Source organism: Trypanosoma equiperdum (assembly GCF_001457755.1).
Source record: "Trypanosoma equiperdum strain OVI genome assembly, contig: ctg_935, whole genome shotgun sequence".
Classification (NCBI taxonomy): domain Eukaryota; phylum Euglenozoa; class Kinetoplastea; order Trypanosomatida; family Trypanosomatidae; genus Trypanosoma; species Trypanosoma equiperdum.
The window spans coordinates 89,295-109,897 of NW_027124904.1; the positions used below are offsets into that span (position 1 = coordinate 89,295).

General features: G+C 48.6%; 3 protein-coding genes across 3 annotated transcripts; all 3 read left to right on the forward strand.

Annotated features, from left to right (window-relative positions):
- Positions 1-502: 502 nt before the first annotated feature.
- Positions 503-13,426, forward strand: TEOVI_000460000 (Cytoplasmic dynein 2 heavy chain (DYNC2H1), putative; the record flags this gene model as incomplete). The annotated part of the gene is made up of 1 exon (XM_067227355.1): positions 503-13,426. One exon carries the CDS (start codon positions 503-505, stop codon positions 13,424-13,426), a length of 12,924 nt encoding a protein of 4,307 aa, XP_067083456.1.
- Positions 13,427-14,392: 966 nt separating this feature from the next.
- TEOVI_000460100 (Tubulin-tyrosine ligase family, putative) lies at positions 14,393-16,333 on the forward strand (the record flags this gene model as incomplete). Its single annotated transcript, XM_067227356.1, has 1 exon — positions 14,393-16,333. One exon carries the CDS (start codon positions 14,393-14,395, stop codon positions 16,331-16,333), a length of 1,941 nt encoding a protein of 646 aa, XP_067083457.1.
- A 274-nt stretch (positions 16,334-16,607) lies between these two features.
- Positions 16,608-17,276, forward strand: TEOVI_000460200 (uncharacterized protein; the record flags this gene model as incomplete). The annotated part of the gene is made up of 1 exon (XM_067227357.1): positions 16,608-17,276. One exon carries the CDS (start codon positions 16,608-16,610, stop codon positions 17,274-17,276), a length of 669 nt encoding a protein of 222 aa, XP_067083458.1.
- Positions 17,277-20,603: the final 3,327 nt, after the last annotated feature.

The following is a 20,603-nucleotide window of genomic DNA, read 5'->3' on the forward strand; positions in this document are numbered from 1 at the left end:
GGGGAGAGGAAATATTTCTTTTTTTCTCTCTTCTTTTATTCGGTACTGTCGAGCCTCACCAGCATCGACATATCACTGTTTTGTTGTTGCTGCTGTTGCTATAGGCTTCCTTCGAGAACGAAAAGGAAAAAAAGAACAATAAACAAGAGGAGAAATTTAAAAAAAAAAATCAAAACTACAAAACAAATTGACAACCCAGAGAAAGAAAGCAAAGGGGAAGGAAGAGGAAGGAAAGAAATACATTTTGAAATCACCGGGCAAACACTGCAACAGAATTTAGTATCCTGCGAGCTGTGGCGGGAAAGTAATTAAGAAATAAAGAGGTGTTGTGGAGGGTTTGCCTGAGTTGAGAGAAGGTGTGAGCTGGTGGTGTTGGGGTGTCTCGAGTGCAGCGGAAAAGAGAGGGAAGGAAAGAGACAAGCGTCGTGGTGAAGGTCAGAACATATAACTAGAAGAAAAGAGGAGGAGGAAGTTTGCTGTTATTGATACTATTATTAAACCAATGGAGCGCTCAGGACCCATCGTTGTTGAGTCGCAACTACTGAACGTTGTACAGCGTCACCTGCGCGTTATATTCGGTGGAGGGAACTTAACGCGTGGTGATGGTTGCATTTTGTTTACTGCGCAGCCGATCCCCATTGGTGGTGAAGAGGAAGCACGATTGACAGATGATCTTCAGCGGTTATGCCTGACAATCGTGCGGGATATGACAGGTGGTCGTACGAGCCTCCGACTTCCCTCAGAAAGTGAGGAAACAAACTTTACACTGGTGAAGAAGCAGGTGCTGCCCTTCGATAAATTTTTGAAGGAGGTAGGGGCTGTTGATGACTTTCCCGACAATATAGATGAGGTATCCGACCAACCGAACATTCACCTTGTGTTGGAAACGCTCTACAACGATGTTGTGTCGGACCTGCCTAGTGGGGCGGTGATGGTGGAAAAGTTCCCAAAGGTTATGTGCCCGACGGGTAAGCGGCTGGATCTGGTAATGAGGAAAGCATCCTGTGTGCAAGTGTACTCTAATCTCTCCACCCCGCTTCCCATGGAAAGGGCCAAATCCTCGCGCTCCGCGGGTGATGAGGAGGAAAATGAAGATGCCGATACGAACGGCGTTAGTGGAGGGGCAGCTGCTACCAAGAAGTCTTCCGGGGAGCCGCAACTAAAAGTATGGGTTAATATGCGTGTATTGGCCAGTGCTGTTGCTTCCTATTCGGCCACCCCAGTTGAACATGAATTACCAATTCAGTGGCGTCAAAAGTCTTTCGCTTTGGCAGAGGCACGGGAGGTTCTGGGACTTGTGTATGAGACGCTCCGCTCTTACTGGAAGCGCAACCCTCACAGTGAGCGCAATAAAATGGACGCGGCGGTGCTGCTCTCCATAGTTTCGGGGGATCTGCAGGAGTACGTTAAAGGCCAACTACTACTCGATGGAAGAGACTGGCGTGGCATATGGCGTATGAATATTGATCAACTGGAGAAATCCGTGGAGTTGATTGCGGAGTGGGGATCAATGAAGGAAGTCCTGCTGAGAGGAGAGTGGAAAGATGTGGATGTGGGATCTGAAAAGGGTGGAGTGCAGAGTGCTTTTGAACAACGCTTGCGGGACGTGTTGAGAATTCGGCAACTGCTGGCCAGTGCAGAGAATCTTTCACCAGGAAAGGCGCCAGAGAGCATTGCACCCGAAGTTGTGTTTGACGGAGAAAGCGTTACGGACCGGAGGGTGACATCCGATGACCGCTGGAAAACGTGCATCGGCAAATTTGAAAAAGAGTTCTCTTTCCTGGAGGACCATCTTCGTGGTCGCGTGAAGCAGCTCTTCGGCAGTAATCAGCGGGGTCAGGAAGATTTGATCCGTACGCTCAAGCAGCACAGAACTCTGCTTAACCGGGAGGGGATTAAAAACGGCGTCGAGGGTGATATGGCCAGTGTTGCTGAACACCTCATCAAGCAGCTGCAAAAGATCCAAGTGCGCTATGAGAATAACAAGCGGCGGTCTACGACAGACCTGCATACTGTAAAAATGGCCAAGTCCGCCCAGACGGAGTGCGCGCAGATACCAGAGATTGCTGGCATCCTCTTTGGAAAATCCACAAGCCTTGACCAGGTTGTGAAGGTCGCTGAGGGTATTATGGGTGAAATGCAAAAAGAGGAGAGCGAGGCATTAGCAGCTTGGAGGCAGAACATGGAAAACCATTGCAAGAAGTTAACAAGTTTACCAGATGCTGTTGTATTTAACGGATCCAACAAGCAGTGTATCACATGTACTGTGCATCCATCTATCAAACAGTGCTTACAGGAGATATACAGCATGCGTAGTTGGTGCGGTCGTCGCCACGAGGAGCTTTTGCGCATTAGTGAGGAGGGGGAGGGTGTAATTAAGGCCTGTGAAAAACTTATTAAAGCCACCACTCGCAGTATGCAGGTCGTGAGCAACTACAACACCGTGCAACGGCAAATCATTCACTGTACGCGGTCGATGCTTGAGTCAGCCTCGAATCATGCCTTGTCACAGTTGCTCTACAAGGGCTCCGACAAGCGGTTAGTAACTATTGCTAACTACAACGAAATTGACGGCCTCAACATGCGGTTCCAAAACGCAGTGGACGCACTGTGCGTGGAAAACCGCCGCATCCGCCGTTTTCATATTGACTTCATGAATCAGGTGGCAGAGTTGCACAACCTCGAACTTGCCGGCCAAACGGATCAGTGGCGTACGGCTGTAGATGGTCTGCGGCGCTTATTCGAGGAGTTCCTGAATGCCCACAACATCGACAATTATGACAATTGGCGGCGTCATCTCGATGCTCAAATCTACAAAGCGCTAGAGCACCAATACCAGCGAGGTTTGGAAACAATGCATGAGAAGATGCAGGAATTTAAGGTGGAATTGGTGTTCAAACAGGGCCAGGTACAGTTCAAGCCCAGTTTTGAAGCGGTGCGTGAGGCGTACTACCAGCAGGTGCGCGAGTTGGTGGGTATTCCGCTCCGCTTCCGCGGCCTCCAACAGAAGAAGGAATCGGGGGGTCCTTACGAGTTGTACAAATTGATACCACTTTCAAACAAGGACCGTATCGTTACCGTCCACCTCAAGGCGGTGGAGCTCTTCGGAAAGCTTAACCGTGTGCGTAAAGCGTTCCGCACACATGTGCTGGTAGGAACTTGCGGCATAAATGGTGGCCCTGACATTGACGCACTTGTCGAAGCAACTTGCGCGAATCTCAAGAACTACTCGGATGGTTTTAATGTTGTGAAGGAGCAGTTAAATAAACTTCGTGACATCGATGATAATATGAAAATTGACGGATTCACTATTAGCACTATTCCCATAAAGGCGAGTGTTGAGGAGCAGCTACATCGCCTCGAGGAGGCATTGCTCAACGCCATGCGTAAGACGATGCAGCAGACGCTGTCAGCAATTGACACCTTTGTGTACAACGCCTCTAACGTCATCACACGGCAACCTGTTACTATGGAAGAGGTTGGACAGGCAAATAAGGCCTATCGAGAGTTCGTGGCAGCAATGCCATCATATGAAGAAAAGTTTAGTGAGGCGGAGGAATTGAATCGGGTGCTCCGGCAGCACACTGGAACGGTTATTGACATCGGTTCCACAAAGTCCCGTTGGGAACACTTGCGCGAGGCAATCGCGTCACACCACAAAGTTATTGACGCTTCTATGTCAAAAATGCGGGTCTCGCTGGACAGCATGATCCAAAAGCATATGAAAGATGGGCAACGCTTCTCTTCCAAGTGGGATAAAATGAAAGCGCAGCTTCTCGAGGCGTTTAAAGAGAGCAAACCTGCGTTGATCGATACTACCTTGACGCAGATGAAGGACAGCTACAACGAGTTGGATGAGCTGAAAACTCAATCAAAAGAGCTTGAAGCTAAATGCTTGCACTTTAAACTTCCACCACCAAACTTCCATGAACTGGAAACCACGCTTAATGACGTCTCGCAGACAGCCACTATGTGGACTCTCTATGATAACTTCAGAGAGAGCCTTGATACATTGCGCAAGGAGGATTGGCTGACCTTCCGGTCGCACACATACGTATTTGAGGACTTCATGAAGGAATGGAAAGCAAAGCTGACTGCAACTGCTAACGCATCCCATATGGGTAGTGATACGGATGTCATCGCACAATACCTTCATAACATGCTTGAGGGGTGGGCAATTTGTGTCCCCATGTTCCGTTTTGTTCGCGGTGAGGGTATGATGACGGAACACTGGAACGAAATGTTTCGTCTGCTTGAAATAGAGAAGGGGATGACGAGCACGGATCTTACGTTCGGTCATATCCTCGACCATCACAAACAGCTTGTAGCAGCAGAAACCGAGCTGAAACAACTTCATGCAAGGGTTCAGGGTGAAGTGCAAATACGTGAGGCACTGCAAGACCTCCGAGCGTGGGCTTTGGAGGCCAATTTTACTCTCATCGCCCCAGCAGACAGTGCAACACCGGCGAAGGTGAAGCTCATCTCTGAGTGGAAGGAGACTTTAGCACAAGTGAGTGACAACCAGTCACTGATTGGGTCACTTAAAGACAGTCCATTCTTTTCCCACTTTGCGGATGAGGCAAACGGGTGGGAGGTCAAACTTGCTAACTTGTATGAAGCTCTTATGCTGATGAATACGATACAACGGAAATGGACATACCTGGAACCCATCTTCGCTCGTGGTGCGTTACCACAGGAACAGGCTCGCTTTAAGCGTGTGGACAAAGAATTTGTGTCTATCATGCAAGATGTAGAGGCAGATCCACGCGTGATGACGATTGCATCGCAGGCGGACATTGTGGACCGCTTGAAGACTATTCTCGACCAAATTGAGCGTTGCCAGAAATCACTGATGGAGTTTCTCGAGTCCAAACGTGAGAGTTTCTCCCGTTTCTATTTTATTAGTGACGAGGATATGCTTGAAATATTGGGTCACAGCAAGAGCCCATCTGTTATTCAGGCCCACCTCAAGAAACTCTTTATGGGAATTAACTCCGTGATCTTCAGCGAGGATCATAAGTTTATCACGCATATGGTGTCCTCAGATCGAGAGCAAGTGGAATTGGCAAAACCCGTGTCTATCGAGGAGGATGACGTTGAGAAGTGGCTGGTTGCGTTGGACCAGTGCATGAAGGAAACGTTACAACGACTTTTGGCCTCTTGTGTGAAAGTGAAGAATATCATTGACCCTGAGCCAATAAACCGTTACCCCTCGCAAGTACTTCAAGTGACACTGCAGGTGCAGTTCAGTGCAGCTGTAGAAGAAGCAATCAGCAAAAACTCCTTATCAGCACTGGGAGGTGAGTTGAAGAACGTTTTGAACAAGTTGACAATGTTTCCTGCTGATACCGACCCTGTATCCAAGTTGAAGGTGAAAGCCCTTATCCTCGATGTTATTCATCACATTGAAGTCGTAGAAGCACTGGTGGCGAAAGGAGTGACTTCCACGGAGTCTTGGTGGTGGCAGAAGCAGTTGCGCTACTACATGAACGAAAACGAACTATGCTACGTAGCGATGATGGACACAAAGTTTGATTATACGTACGAATACCAAGGCAATGCGGCAAAACTTGTGCACACTCCGCTGACTGACAAGTGTTACTTGGTTCTTACCAAAGGTATGCAACTTGGTTATGGTGGTAATCCGTACGGACCTGCAGGTACAGGTAAAACGGAATCTGTGAAAGCGCTGGGTAGTGCAATGGGGCGGCAAGTGCTTGTTTTCAACTGCGATGAGGGTATTGACTTTAAGTCTATGGGGCGTATCTTCATGGGAATTGTCAAGTGCGGTGCCTGGGGCTGCTTCGATGAGTTCAATCGTCTCAAAATAGATCAGCTTTCAGCCATATCTCAAATGATTCAAGTAATCCAGGAGGCAATTAAAAATCGCGAGCCCTCCTGCACACTTCTAAACCGGCTTATTCAGGTGAACAAGAACGCTGGTATCTTCGTTACACTGAACCCCGCCGGTAAAGGTTACGGTGGACGTTCTAAGTTACCGGATAACTTGAGGCAACTGTTCCGTGAGGTTGCCATGACACAGCCCAACAACGAGCTTATCACGTCGACCATGTTGTTGTCAGAGGGTTTTACTCATGCGAAAAACCTAGCAAAGAAAATCGTGGAAATGTACCGCCTTTCTGGGCAGCTAATGTCAAAGCAGCAGCACTACGACTGGGGTCTGCGTTCACTGAAGGCTGTGCTTCACCTTGCAGGGTCTTTGGTGCAAAAGTGGAAGGCAGACAACGGAGGTAATGCAGCTAGTGAGAAACAGGAAGAAGAGCTGGTTTTGCAATCGCTTAGCATCAACATGCTTAGCAAACTCTCCGTCGATGACGCACGACTCTTCAGGGAATTAGCAGTGGATGTGTTCCCGCAGGTCAGTATTCGCGAGATTGCGTACGGGGAGCTCGAATCTGCCATTGAAGTGGCTGTGCGTGAGCTGGGTTTGCAGCTCGTCAAGTCCCAGGTTCACAAGGTCCTTCAGTTATACGAGGCGCTGGGTCAGCGTATGGGAGTTGTGCTTGTTGGTCCAAGCGGTAGTGGAAAGAGCACACTTCTTCGCATTCTCCGCAAAGCGATGCAAATACTAAAGATTGAAGTCCCGCTGCATGTAATGAACCCTAAGGCTATTCACCGACAGCAGCTTTTGGGTTATATGGACCCGGACACACGAGAGTGGTACGATGGTGTGCTGTCCGCCGCTGCGCGGGATGTTGTGAGACAACCGAAAGAATCTCGGCCGTGGATTCTATGTGATGGCGATATTGACCCTGAATGGGTTGAGTCGCTCAACTCTGTCCTTGACGACAACAAGTTGTTGACACTTCCCAATGGTGTGCGTATCCAGTTTGGTAAGAATGTGAACTTTATTTTTGAGACACACAGCCTCGCATATGCCTCTCCTGCCACTGTATCCCGTATGGGTGTCATCCTGTTCTCCGAAGATGATGTTAGTCTTGAGCCCGCTGTACGCTCGTTTCTCCACAAGCAACCAGAGGAGCGTCGGGAGCTCCTTGGGCCTCTTATTGAAAAATACCTTATTCCCGCTGTGCATCAAACACTGCGACTGGACGCCCTCGTGGTACCTACAACCGGTATGGGGATTCTTAACTGTTGTCTTGCACACATTTTGCATGTGGCCAATGAAGAAGACTTCGTGTTCTCGCTGCTTCGCGGGCTCTGTGGTATGCTCCACCCTGAAGGCGCCAAAACTATCACAACAGCAGTGTACGAAATGGGAAAAGTTAGCCCTGTGTCCAAGAAGCGACCATTGGATACTTACTACGATCACGAGAAAAAATGTCTAAAAGAGTTCGCCTCGAATCTCACAGTGGACAGTTCGTCCGGATCACTCCTGAAGGGTGAGTTAATTGTTCCCACTGTGGACGTGCAGCGACTTATGGCAACCCTTGAGCCTTTGGTGAGCGACACCAACTGCCGTCCAGTGTTCCTCGTCGGTCCGGAGGGAAGTGGAAAGAGCATTACTCTGCAACAGTGCTTTGCCCGCCACAGTGGTGTGAGGATCACCGTCCTTCATTGCAGCGCGCAAACTACTTCGCTTCACCTCATTCAAAAACTAGAGCAAATGTGCACCATATCCAGCACAAGCAGTGGGCATGTGTACCGTCCTAAGGAGGGTGAAAGACTAGTGATTATTCTAAAGAACGTAAATCTTCCCAAACCGGATAGGTATGGCACTGTGGAACTTCACGCCTTCATGATGCAGTTGATCATGTACCAAGGGTTTTACAACAACGACCTAGAGTGGATTGGCATCGAGAAGGTTCAACTGGTGGCTAGTATGAACCCCACAGTGTCAGCTGGTCGTTACGCTGTTACACCTCGTCTTCTCGCCGTTGTGGGAATCGTTTTCATGTCCTACCCTTCAAAGGCGGGCCTCAACCAGATATATACGGAATACTTCAAATCACTCATTAGCAGTGTACCCGATCTGGGTTGTGACCTCGCAAACTGCCCTACATTATCGGGGTTTGTGATTAACGTGTTTGAGAAGATTTGCCGTAAGCGCGAAGGGGAGGAGTATGCCCACTGTCTCTTCTGCCCGCGCAGTATCACCAATTGGGTCACCAATGTACTCATGTATGAGATTGACTCACAAACCACAACGCTTCCCGCTGTTTTGGGACACGAAGCGACGTGCATCTTCGCTGACTGTCTCCCTCGCGCTGAAGACATCAAGAAGGCCCGGAAAACCATAAGTGAGTCCCTCGCCACGATAGGGTACTCCTCCACTTCCTCCTCATCTGCTGATGACGCAAATTCCATCCTGTTTGTCTCGTGGCTCAGTGAGGCAGACGAACGCGGTCAGAAACGTCTGAAGGGTGTATCGTACGAAGCTGCTGCTGCTGAGGTTGAGCAGGGAATAGTGAAGTACAGCCGTGAACACAAAACTCTGAATATCCACGTAATTCCTGAAGTTGTTGGGTGGCTCGCGCGTGTGGACCGTGTGCTGACCCGGCCGTTCGGTCATCTTATTTTGGTGGGCCGCCCCGGTGTGGGGCGACGTAACGCCGTCTGCCTCGCTGCATTTCTCCTAAAAATGAACGTGGTGACACTCAATATGATGCAGAAGTACGCACTGAAAAACTTTCGCCAAGACTTGAGGCAGTTTATACAGCGAGCAACGACACAGAACGAGCGGTTGGTTCTTATGCTCGAAGATCACAACATCGTCGACGAAACCTTCTTGGAGATGATCAACAGTCTTGTGAGCAGCGGTGAGGTGCCTGGTCTCTTTACACAGGAGGAGGTGGAAACAATGTGTGCCTCATTGCGTGAGGATGCCGCCAATGATGGATACATGGGATCTATTGCATCCTTCTACCTTCAGCGCCTTCGCCGAAACCTCCGCATCGCACTAGTGATGGACAACTGCCACCCTCTCTTTTTGGTTAGGCTACAGTCTAACCCAGGGCTCATAAGCAACTGCGATTTGCTGTGGATGGGCGCATGGAGCAACGACGCCACTCGCAATATATGCAAGAAACGACTTGCTGCTGTAATTGATAACATTGGTGCCGATTCTGCGAATAAAGGTTTTCATTTACACCGTGAGCTCTTCTCTGTGCACGAGTCCTTCGGCGAAGAGGCGACGCCCGAACGCTTCCGAGTACTGATGGAAAATTATGAATCAATTCTTCAAAAGAAAGGTGAGAGCGGTGAGGCTAGTTTGAAGCGACTTGATGCGGGCCTTGCGAAGCTGCACGAGGCAGAGGAAAGCGTGGCGAAGATCCAGTCGGACGTTAAGCGCAAGAAAAAGAAGGTGGAGGAAAAACAAAAGGAAGCCGATAAAGCCCTGACGGAGATTCAACAGAAGATGGAGGAGTCAAAAGAGCAGCGTGACACGGCAGAGGAGTTGCAAGCGCGACTGAGCACTGAACAAGAGGAAATTGCGGTGAAGAGGGAGAAGGTAACGAAGGAGTTGAGCGGCATCACACCAATGCTTGAATCCGCGCGTGAGGCTGTTAGCTCCATTCGAAGTGAGCAACTGAACGAAATTCGGTCACTCAAGGCGCCACCAGAGCCAGTGAAAGACGTGCTGGAGGCTGTCCTTGCGCTACTTGGTGTGAATGATGTGTCATGGCAATCTATGCGCAAGTTTCTTGGTGAGCGTGGTGTCAAGGAGAGAATTCTTGATTTCGACGCAAAGAATATCTCAACTCCCATCCGAGAGAACGTCGCGCGGCTCATGAATCAAAAAGCCGGTTCTTTCAAGCAGGAAACTATCCGTCGTGCTTCTGTCGCCGCCGCACCGATGGCAGCGTGGGTGAAGGCTATGATCGATTACTCCACCATCCTCGAAAGCATTGGTCCGCTCAACAAGCAACTTGAGGATTTGGAGACAAACAGCGCAAAGGGTCAGGAACAACTCAAACAACTCAAGAGCAAGCTGAAAAAAATCGATGAAGCCGTTGCGAAGTTACGGAAGGAGTTCTCTGAGAAGTGCAAAGACGCGGAGCGAATCAAGGACACACTTGAGAAGGCGCAGAAGGAGCTTACCAAAGCGAAGGATTTGCTTGAGAAACTCAGTGGGGAGAAAACACGGTGGTCACAGGATGCTCAGAAGATTCAATCAAGCAACCAGCTGCTTCCAAAGCGCGCCCTCGTTGCAGCGGCTTTTATCACATACATCGCACGTGAAACTGAAGATGTTCGCCAACGCTACTTGAAGCAGTGGTCAAGCCGGCTCAATCTACCCGACGTTGTCAAGCTTACGGGATATATGCGCACGGACGGTGAACTTCTGCAGTGGAAAAGTGAAGGGCTTCCAAGTGACGACCTCAGTCAGGAGAATGCAATTGCAATGCTCGATTCTGTGCAGACACCCCTGGTTATCGATCCTTCCAATCAGGCTATTGAGTGGGTAAAAATGAACCTAAAGACCAACAACATTGTGTCGGAAGTAACCTCCATGCACGATGAGCGGTTCTCCCACACCCTTGAACTCGCGGTGCGTTTCGGTAAGACGCTGCTCGTCATGGATGTTGACGGTGTAGAACCCATCCTGTATCCAATACTTCGTCGCGATATCTTCACAGCAGGGGCTAAGCAGGTGGTACAGGTTGGGAACAAGCAAGTAGATTGGCAGGACAAGTTCCGCATTATGCTCTTCACCAGACGAACAGATATTGATCTTCCACCAGGCGCCGCTGCGTTGGTATTGGTGGTGAACTTCTCCGTAACGAAGTTTGGTCTGGAAAATCAGCTTTTGGGTGTAACTATTCAGCACGAGAGACCTGAGTTGGAGCAGGAACGTGCTGCATTGCTTCAAAAAGAGGAAAGCCTTAAGCTGGAGCTCAATAAACTGGAGGAACGACTGTTAAGTGACCTCGCCAACTCTTCTGGTGATCTGCTGGAGAACACTGCTCTCATACAAGCTTTGAATGATGTGAAAGTGCAAGCTTCGAGTATCACCGAGGCACTGGAGAAGTCTCATAAACTAGAAGCGGAGCTTAATGAAAAGCGAGAGGTTTATCGTCCCTTCGCCAGCAACGGGTCGACGATTTTCTTCCTCGTCAAGGACTTGGAGAACTTGAATCGTATGTATCACTTTGGTCTCAATGACTTCGTACGGCTTTTCGTTGAGTGTTTGAGTGGCTACAAGGGGGAGACAGACATAGAGGCGAAAATGGCGGGACTTGCCACTAATTTCATACAAAAGTGCTTTGTCCACGTGAGCCGCGGCCTTCTAGAGCGCGATCGGCTTGTCTTTGGTATGCATCTCATTCACGGTTTCTTCCCACAAAAATTCCCCTCATCGCTATGGAACCTGCTTGTTGGTGCCTCCGCCGGAAGTGCCAATACTGAGGGTAATGCCGCCTCAGATGGTAGTGTGCAGCTTCCAATCTGGGCTCCACCCATGTCACGCGCTAAATTTACAGCCCTTCTTGCGGATGCAACAGCTTCGGAACACGTGAAGAAGTGGGATTTGAACGATGAGAAGCGATGGGGAAGTTGGATCCTGGAGAACACGCCCGAGGAGAGTTTGACCAAGAACTCGGGACTGAGTTTCATGGAGCAACTGCTCATCGTGGACACCTTCCGGCCGGATCGACTTGCGGATCTCGCGCACCATGTTATTATGCACTCATTACAGCTTGATTCCTTGACTCCTTTAACATCGTTGGAAGAGATGCTCACTGGCGCCAGTGCTACCACTCCAATAATTCTGATTACTTCAGGTGGAGCAGATCCAAGTCAAGAGGTGCAGGAAGTAGCGTACCGTCGCATGGAGCGACAGCGCTTCACCCAAATTGCGTTAGGTGGTGGGCAGACGGACGATGCAATGTTGCACCTCCGCCGCTGCGCAGCACAGGGCGACTGGCTGTTCTTGAAGAATTTGCACCTTGTGCTGGACTGGGCTTACGTGTTAGAAAAAGAGCTGAGTGCTATGCCCCCACCTAACCAAGACTTCCGTCTTATTATAACCACTGAACCCCACGACCTCTTCCCAACGGTGCTGCTGCGGATGTCCTTAAAGATGACAATTGAGGCACCCCCTGGCGTGAAGCAGAATCTTATGCGGTCTTACATCATGTGGGACGAAGGTTATCTGCGGTTGAAGACAAAAACGCTTTCGCAGATGCTGTTTGGTTTAGCCTGGTTCCACGCGTTGCTGCAGGAGAGGAGAAACTATGTTCCACAGGGATGGATAAAGTTCTACGAGTTTTCACTTGCAGACATGAAAGCGGCATCAGACGTTTTCTGTATGCTAAGTCACAACAACATGGACTGGGTCACGCTCCGAGGTATGTTGCAGAACTGTATCTATGGTGGAAGGTTGGAGAATGTACGTGATGAACAGGTGCTGCTGAAGCTTATTTCCAAGATCTTTAATGAGGAACTTCTCGTTTCGTGTACCAAAGCCCTGCACGAGAAACTGCACGTGCCAACCACCAATGAACATAGTGAGGTTGTACAGTTCATCCGCGATAACGTCTCCGATGTAGACACGCCAGCCCTTTTGTGCCTGCCAGACAACGCAGACCGCGCGGTGAAGGAGCAGCACACAGACCGCCTAAGGGAAGAATTGCGCTCATTTGTCCACAGTGCAGGTGTCAGTGCATCTGCAAAGGATGTGTGGCGCTCCCTGCTCGTGCCAGTACTTGAAGTGTGGAAAAACAGCGGTTTAAAGGGTGGAAGCACTCAGGCACTGAGCGCAGGGCAAGGAAACTACGACCCTATGAAGGTATTCTTTATTAGTGAGGCAGGGCTGCTCAGGGAGATCGTGGAATCCGTTGCCGCCAAGTTTGCTGACCTGCAGTGTGTGGCAGATGGTTTGTTAATGCCTTCGGCAGCACTACGAGAGGAAGCGGCAGAGCTTATTAGTGGCCGCGCCCCCTCTAATTGGCTAGACCAAATGGACGGGCCGAAGGAAATTGGATTATGGTTACAACTTTTGAACCGGAGGCTGACGGTCATGACAACCAATGCGCAGCGGGCATTCTCCCCCAGTGGTGGTGTATTTGACTTGGTGGACTTCCTAAGGCCCCAAACATTTCTCATCGCACTGCGGCAGTACACAGCTCGTACTACCAAAGCACCCCTTGTTGATATGTCGCTCGTCGCCGTTCCAAAAGGTGGTAAGGGCAGTGCCTCACCAGCCTCTGGCACCCCATGCATTACGATAAAGGGTGAGTCCATACAAGTTCAGGGTTCGCTGATTGACGCTCAAGCCACCGTTTCACCCGTTTCGTCAAGCTCGCCGTCCTCCATGCCTATGCCCACTGAAGTGCAGGTGTGGTGGATGTATGGCAGCGATAAGAGTGGCGGTGCACATATTCCTCTCTACACCAACGCCACGCGGAGCACCAAAATTCTCGATATCTCCGTCCCTGGCGGTGAGGAAAAGGATGAACAACTCTTACTTGGAGGAGTGGCCGCCTTCCTCATGTCTGTTTAGTGGAATGAGTGGGGTAGCAGCAGCGGAAAGCTGGCGGTGAGTAACACTGGGATCACCACATTATTTGCGGTAGAAGAAGTGCGTGGGTACTGAAAGTACGAGCGACAGAAAATAATGTAAAGATGGGAAACTAAAAAGAAAAACGGTAACAGCTAGTAAGTTGAGTGAAAGGAAGGTACATATAACAGTAGCATCTGTTTTATCCAACTCCAGAATAGAGAAATCAAAGAATCGAAGAAATATATGTACATACTTCATTGAAAGAAGTATATATCAATCCTACTGATAAGAAAGGTAGAAACAAGTTGAAATGAAGCCATGGCATGGCACCCATTCGAACAAATGTTCCTGGTGTGTCACCTTATAAAGTATTTTCGATTGCACTTACATCTTCCTGCGCCTCATTCGTTGTTGTCGTTGCTTTTTAAATTTTGTGCACTTCCCCTCTATGTGCATGAGCACATCGGGTTGGTAATCGGTGCCTTGGTGGCAGTGCCATCCTTTTCGATGTAGGTGATGAAACAATTGTTATTGCTGCCACTTTTTTATCACGGCCGGAGAGTCACCGTTGCGGGACGCCGTACGGTAGCCTGCTCCAAGTGGTTGTAGTTGGCACCCATTCGTATATCCTGTGACGGGGGGTGCGTATTCTCCCTCGCACTTTTTGATGCATAAAGGGGACCGCAGGCTCATCTTCTCCTTTGCGTTTGCGCCAGTAACAATGAGTCCCAACATTTGAGGTTACACGCCAAACCCGACCTTTTCCCTTGTTTCCCTATCTGTTATGTTTCTCTCCCAGGTGCACCGAAACCATTGAGCAAGCTGCGGAACGGTGGTTTTCGGTGGAAGTTTGAAGCTAAAGAAAGGCGGCTGGCAATCGGTTACTATCCTTAGAGGTGCCAACTGAGGGTCGGTTTCATAAGCCGGTTACCAGGGTAATAACGCGAACAATAACCAGTTTTACAAATGATGAAAGACTTTGAAGCATTCTCGAGAGTCCTAGCGGACTGGTTCGTCGTTCACAGCGTGCCTCAGCACTTGCAGCGGTCGTTATTTGAAAAGTTGGTCAATGACGTCTTTGACGCTGGAACCTCTTTCTCGCTGGCGGTTGTAGCGCGTGAGGACGAGGATGAAGTCGACGCGGAGGACCAGTCCTCGGAAACTGCTGGTAACTATGTTCTTGTGGCGAGTAAGAATCTAAAGGCTAATGACGATATTTGGCTTATTGATCACTGCTGTACCTTCCGCCTGCGAGATTTTCGCGCTCATCTGGAAGCAAATGAGGCCCTCCGCACGCGGTTGGGTCGTGTTTTGGCCGTGAACCTTTCGGGCGCCGATAACAGACATGGAGCGCAACTGATATTTGACCACATGTGGAACAAGGTGGGTTCGTATCGCCTTCCGACATCGGCGGACGGAGATGATTCCCAGTACGAAAGCTACTGGTTTATCCATGACGAAGTGGGCAGCGCCATAACAACAGTAGTGAATGAGAAAGCGAATATGAAGTTGGAACCGATACCCATTTGTTTCCCGGAAAAGGGCGGTGTGTTCTCAGCGATGTGGTGCGTAGAGGACATGGAAGAGGAAGAAGTTGCCACGAGGCGGGCGGCATCAACGCTCGAAGCGACAAGCGGGAAGGAAATACTGTCGCTTATATACAACACACGACACGAGGAAGAAACAGAAGAAGATCCCTACCGCTCCGCCCAACTTCTTTGCGTAGAAGCGTGGCGACGTCTGGTGAAACGTTTGGAAAGCGTTCCTGGAAGACGTGCCCAACGGGAACAGAGTGCGCTAGCGCCGGTGGAGAGGTGTCCGAGTGGCCCGCTCCGTGTTTTCACGGACAGTCAACAGCTTTCACAAAATCTCACTGATGCGAATCACTTTGTGGTGGTCGATCTGCCGCAGGAAGCGCACATCGTATGGGTTGTTCACCATTCTATCGAGGGTTTAAACGACTATGGGCACGCACAATATATTTCGCAGTTCCCTGAGGAGTCTGAGTTCACGAGTAAACAGGGGCTGTTGCGACTAATTCAGGAGACCTATGGTTACGTCGACTGGTATCAAACAAGTTACGATTCGACGACACAGCTAAAGGAACTAATTGGTGACTTCATCGTGCGCAAGGCCGCATTAGACAAGAAGATTGATACAGACCCATTGGTTACCTATGAGGATATCGGCAAGTTGCGCAGCAACGACGGGACAAATTTATGGATTAGCAAACCCACCAATTTGGCACGAAGCATCGACATGACGCTTTCGTCCAACCTCACTGAACTGCTGAGAGCCGTGGAAACAGGACCTAAGGTAATCTGTAAGTATATCGCCAACACAGCGACGCTGCGCAAGCGGAAATTTGACCTTCGTTTCATCGTGGCAGTAAATTCCTTTACGTCGGAGCATTCCTCCTCCATGGAGGCGTACGTCTATAACACTTTCTGGACTCGATTTGCGCTAAAGGAATATTCACTCGACGATTTTGACTGCTACGAAAAGCACTGGACGGTTATGAATTACACCAACCCCGAGGCATTGCTTCAGTTGCATGACCATGACTTTGTGAAAGAGTTTAACGAGGAATATGCCTCGAGTGGTTACGGTGAAGCAGCATGGGAAAAAATTGCATATCCGAAGATTCTGAAAATGCTTCGTGAAGCATTTGGCATGGTGGTAACGAGGGGTGGGGATCACAGTCGATGCCGTGCGATGTATGGTGTGGATGTTATGCTACGGACGGAGCGCTGTGTTGAAACGGGCGCTTTGACACTTGAGCCTTCGTTACTCGAAATCACCTTCAGTCCGGACTGCCGTCGCGCCTGCAAATATCATCCAACGTTCTTCAATGATATTTTCCACACACTTTTCCTTAGGGATCCAACGAACATGACACCACTGTGAGCTATTTCATTGGAAACATTTTTCTTCCATCATCATTTATGTTGCATGTGGATTTCCATCAGAACTTTGTCACAGAGTGGTGTTGCTTAACATCAGTTTTGTGTGAACCCAGATATATATGCGTATGTATGTGAATGTGTGTGTTCCCTTATGCCTATGCTTCTACCCTTTTTCTTTTTCCTTTCAGTAATATCTCAGCTTTCAGGATTACAATCAATAAACATTGTCGAGAAGCAAGACACGGTAAGCAAGACAGAGAAGAAAAGGAGCAATTATGCCCTGCTGCAGCAACATCCCCGAAACAGTTGATAAGGATCTCGACGACAAGGGAGCGTATATCCGAGGTCTGGGGAAGGTGATAGAAAAATTTGAGGTGAATGTCACCGCCACAACTCAGGCGTTCCAGTCCTTGATAAAGGCGTATGAGAACACATCGCAATCATTTGTGGAGTTCGCACACGGCACGGATGGGCAAGCGGCTTCGTTGGCAGTGAGTTTCGAAGGGGAAGTGCGGAAACTTAAGATTGGCCCGATGCTTTCGACCCTGCAGCAAGACTTCGTAACCAATGTGAAGGAAGCAGGTCGTCCCATCAAAATACAGCAGGAAAAGGTTATGCGACTTTACAACAATGCCGTGGCCCTCAGGCACGCATACGACAAACACAAGTATAACGTGGAGGAAACTGAGAAGAGTTACGCAAAGAAGGACAAACCCCTCACGGAAAGTAAATCGTTCATAAAAGAATCCAAGGACCGTGATGCCGCCTTCGCAAAGTATGATCAGGCCAAGAAAACTCTCAACGCGGAGATTAAACAACTTGCGAGTCTCATTCCGGTATTCATTGGGTCGGCACTACCAAAATATGCGGCGTGCAGCGCCATTGTTGCCCAGCAAATGGCCACTGAGCTCGCGAAGTTTAAAGTTGTTCCGAGTTCGACGTAACGCATGGGCGCGTCAACGAAAAAGAGGTAGGAACCCCACAACGTGCGGAACGAGGAATGTGAAATTAAAATATTTCAAACTGATCTGTAGTTGCAGGTTTCCTTGGCGAGGCGGGGAGAAAAGAAAGAAAGTGGAGCGTAAATAAATATAAGTAGGGAGAAAAAAAAATACCGCAAATAGGGAGGATTGACCAATATCCCTCAGGAGTTTCTTTCTTCAGTTTTGTTAGCGTTAGAAAGCTTTTTTTGTCTTCACTGTTTTGTTTTAAAATGTATCTTTTACTCTTTTACTTTTTTTGTGTGTGATACTGTTTGTTCTTTACTCGAATTGTTTCAGCAGGGGTAAAGCAACTTCGACGCAGAAATCGAAGATAAGAAATGGGGAAAGGGGAACTGTTTGCGGAGGAGGCATACGCATATGTATCGTGAGAATATTCACTCCTCTGTCGTCGTTCCTTTCTAAACCCATGCATGAACTTAAATGCATTAGAGGCAGAAGGTGCACATATATATATGCTTATATGAATTTGTATACATATATAGTCGCCCGTGCATTCGCTCTGATACCTTTTTCCCTCCCACGATCGATACTATTTTCTGTTTACTTGATTATTATTATTATTATTTTTTTTTTAAAGGCCGCAGCACAAAGTGCGCACCACATTTCCAGTAAGTACAAACGGTGGCATTAAATTTTGTTTCGTATTTCTGTAATGAGCGTCAGAATTCTTTTTTACTTTTGTAATAAAACGTCACCTCATTGCCCCCCAAACGCTTGTGACAGGGGCATTTTGTTGAACTTAACCTTCCTGTCAGGTTGTTTCTTCATGAGGAGCCATGCGGCCGAAACACTGGAGGACAACCGAATAGTGAGGTAAATGAATGAGTGATGATCAACACCAACAACAAAGTTTCACCTTTTTTAAAAATTTCATTCTTTGTTCCGTATATTTGCTTCGTTCTATCCAATGAACCCTCCTTTCTGGTTTCGTTCTCTGCTTGGTTCTTCTCTATTTAGCGTAGTAGGGGGATTTCTTTTTGTCTCTAGTAGCAACTGCACATCGGTGCCGGCAAGTGAAGCATAGAAGCAACATTACTTTCCTTCGCCTTTCCCACTGAATATAGGGAATTGCAGATTGAGCGACACTTTAAGGTAATTGACGCACTCTAATGAAAGAGTATCACTTTTTGGCGGGCAACAGCACGAGGAGGAGACATAGGGATTACAAAAAGTATTGACATTTCATATATTTTTTTATAGTTATACATGACGTTACCCGCTACCGCCATTCACGGCGAGGAAGCTGAGTTTGCCAGAAGATCCGTTTTCTTATCCTTTTTATTTTCTTCCCCTTTTATGTAACTGTTGAAAAACTCATTGTGCCACCTTTGTTATTCTGCAGAACACCAATGCTTCATAAGGCGACTGGGACCTTTTAATTGCTTTTCGAAATATGGTGACGTTTTGGTTTCGTTTGCAACATTGGGGGAGTAGGATAATGGTCATTAACTGAGGGAAAGATGTTGACGCGCTTCTTATGTTCCCTTTGGGCGTATACTGCATGGTGATGGGTTTCTTCTTGTTCCAACAACTTGGAGAGCTTTAGAACTCGTCGCACTAGCTTCAAAATTAATAAGTGCGTTTGTTTCTCTTATCTGCGACTTCGTCCGCTAATTCATTTTCCTCCATGCCGCAACTAAAAAAAAAAACAAAAAAACAGTAAATTTTGATATCACCGCGTTGCTACTAATGAACGTCGGAACTGACCACTATATAACACACACAAAAATATTCCATCTTCCACCCGATGTGGAAGATGCCTTAAGAGAAATAGTGCCTGCCAATGCCTGCGATGTTATCCACGACGAAGGTTTGTCCTTCATTATTTATTTATTTATTTTAGTAGCCTATTCAACCATACCCCCACCACCACCAATTCCGCACGATAGCTGCTGCCCAACCTCCCAGCGCCCCTATGCTGTTTTATCCTTTTTTCCCCACCCGATTAAGGCGATGGCGGTCACACCCAGCGAAATCCTTTTCCCAATCCACCTTCCCCTTTGCAATGTGTGGGTCCTCTTCCCGCCGTCCAGTTCGTTAGCCTTCAAGTCTTCCAGTGCAAATGTTTTGATATAAATTATTGGGATGGGAGGCTCACCATGTTTTCCTCACGGAAAGGGAAGCCAGTTGTCCGTTTCGAACCGCCATCTTTCCGCTGAACTGGGCCGCTTGTGAAGTGTTTTTTTTCGTTGTTGCAGGGATATGGCCGCATCCACGTATCGGGAAACTGGCCCTCTTTGGCCCCGAGTGTTCCGCAATATTCGATCATCCCTTTGCGCACCACCTTCCCCGCAAATTCCCCAGCCGCGGTTCTTCAGCTGTGCTTGCTTATTTGGGCCGAGTGGAAAACCACCCGGCACCTGCACCATAACATATTCTCATTCGAACGGGGCCCAAACAGAAGGTTCGCGGGGTTTTGCACCCTTGGTTCCTACTGAGCCGGCGCTGTCACCCTTCGTCTTCAGTAAACTTGCCTTTTCACACTAAGCCGTTTGTTTCGTGTGTTGCGATGTCACTTTTATTGATTGGGAAGCGGGTGCCAGAAGGTTTGGGGGTTTTGCTTCTCTTACCCGCCCCTTCCCGCCACCACGGGATACGGTGAGTTCCGAGCGCACACGCCAAGTGCCGTATAATGTTGCATTCCCCAGTTGCCGGTTCTGTGGCCCGCCCCTCTGACCGCTGGAAAACGTGGTTGAGTTGTCGCTGCAGTTAATTTTCAGAGACTTCTACATTCCCGCAAGTGCATTCGATTACTTTTTTTCTTTTGTTAATCGGTGTGCTATTCGGCAATGTTGGTCAGTGAGAGCCCTTTGGCAAAGAAGATAGGGGCAATCCCAGGGCAGGTATGCGCCGTATGGAATTACACTAATCGTCGCAAGTTTCAACGATAACATTATCAAGAATTATGAACTGAGAACCAACTTTGTATATTAAGGGGCCCGCTGCGCAGCCCTTTAGCGCCGCAATGCCGCATCAATGACCCACTGGATTAATACCATTTTGCATTTAGTAAATATTACCGCTGCCTCCTCTGGTTGGCCCTCCCCCGTTTATTACACCAATCAATTGCGCGGTAACTCCGGCCCTGGATCGTTTGGGTTGGAGCCCCCGTTGTCTCGTTGTGACAGCGTGGCTCGCAGTATTTAAAGTGATAGCGGGAAGTGTTTAAGTTCTTCTGCCAAGACCGGGCAGTTCCCATTTGTGTGTATTATTTTCTGCGGGCGCAGTTCCCCTGAATACCCTGGCGATGCCGGCCACCTCAACGTG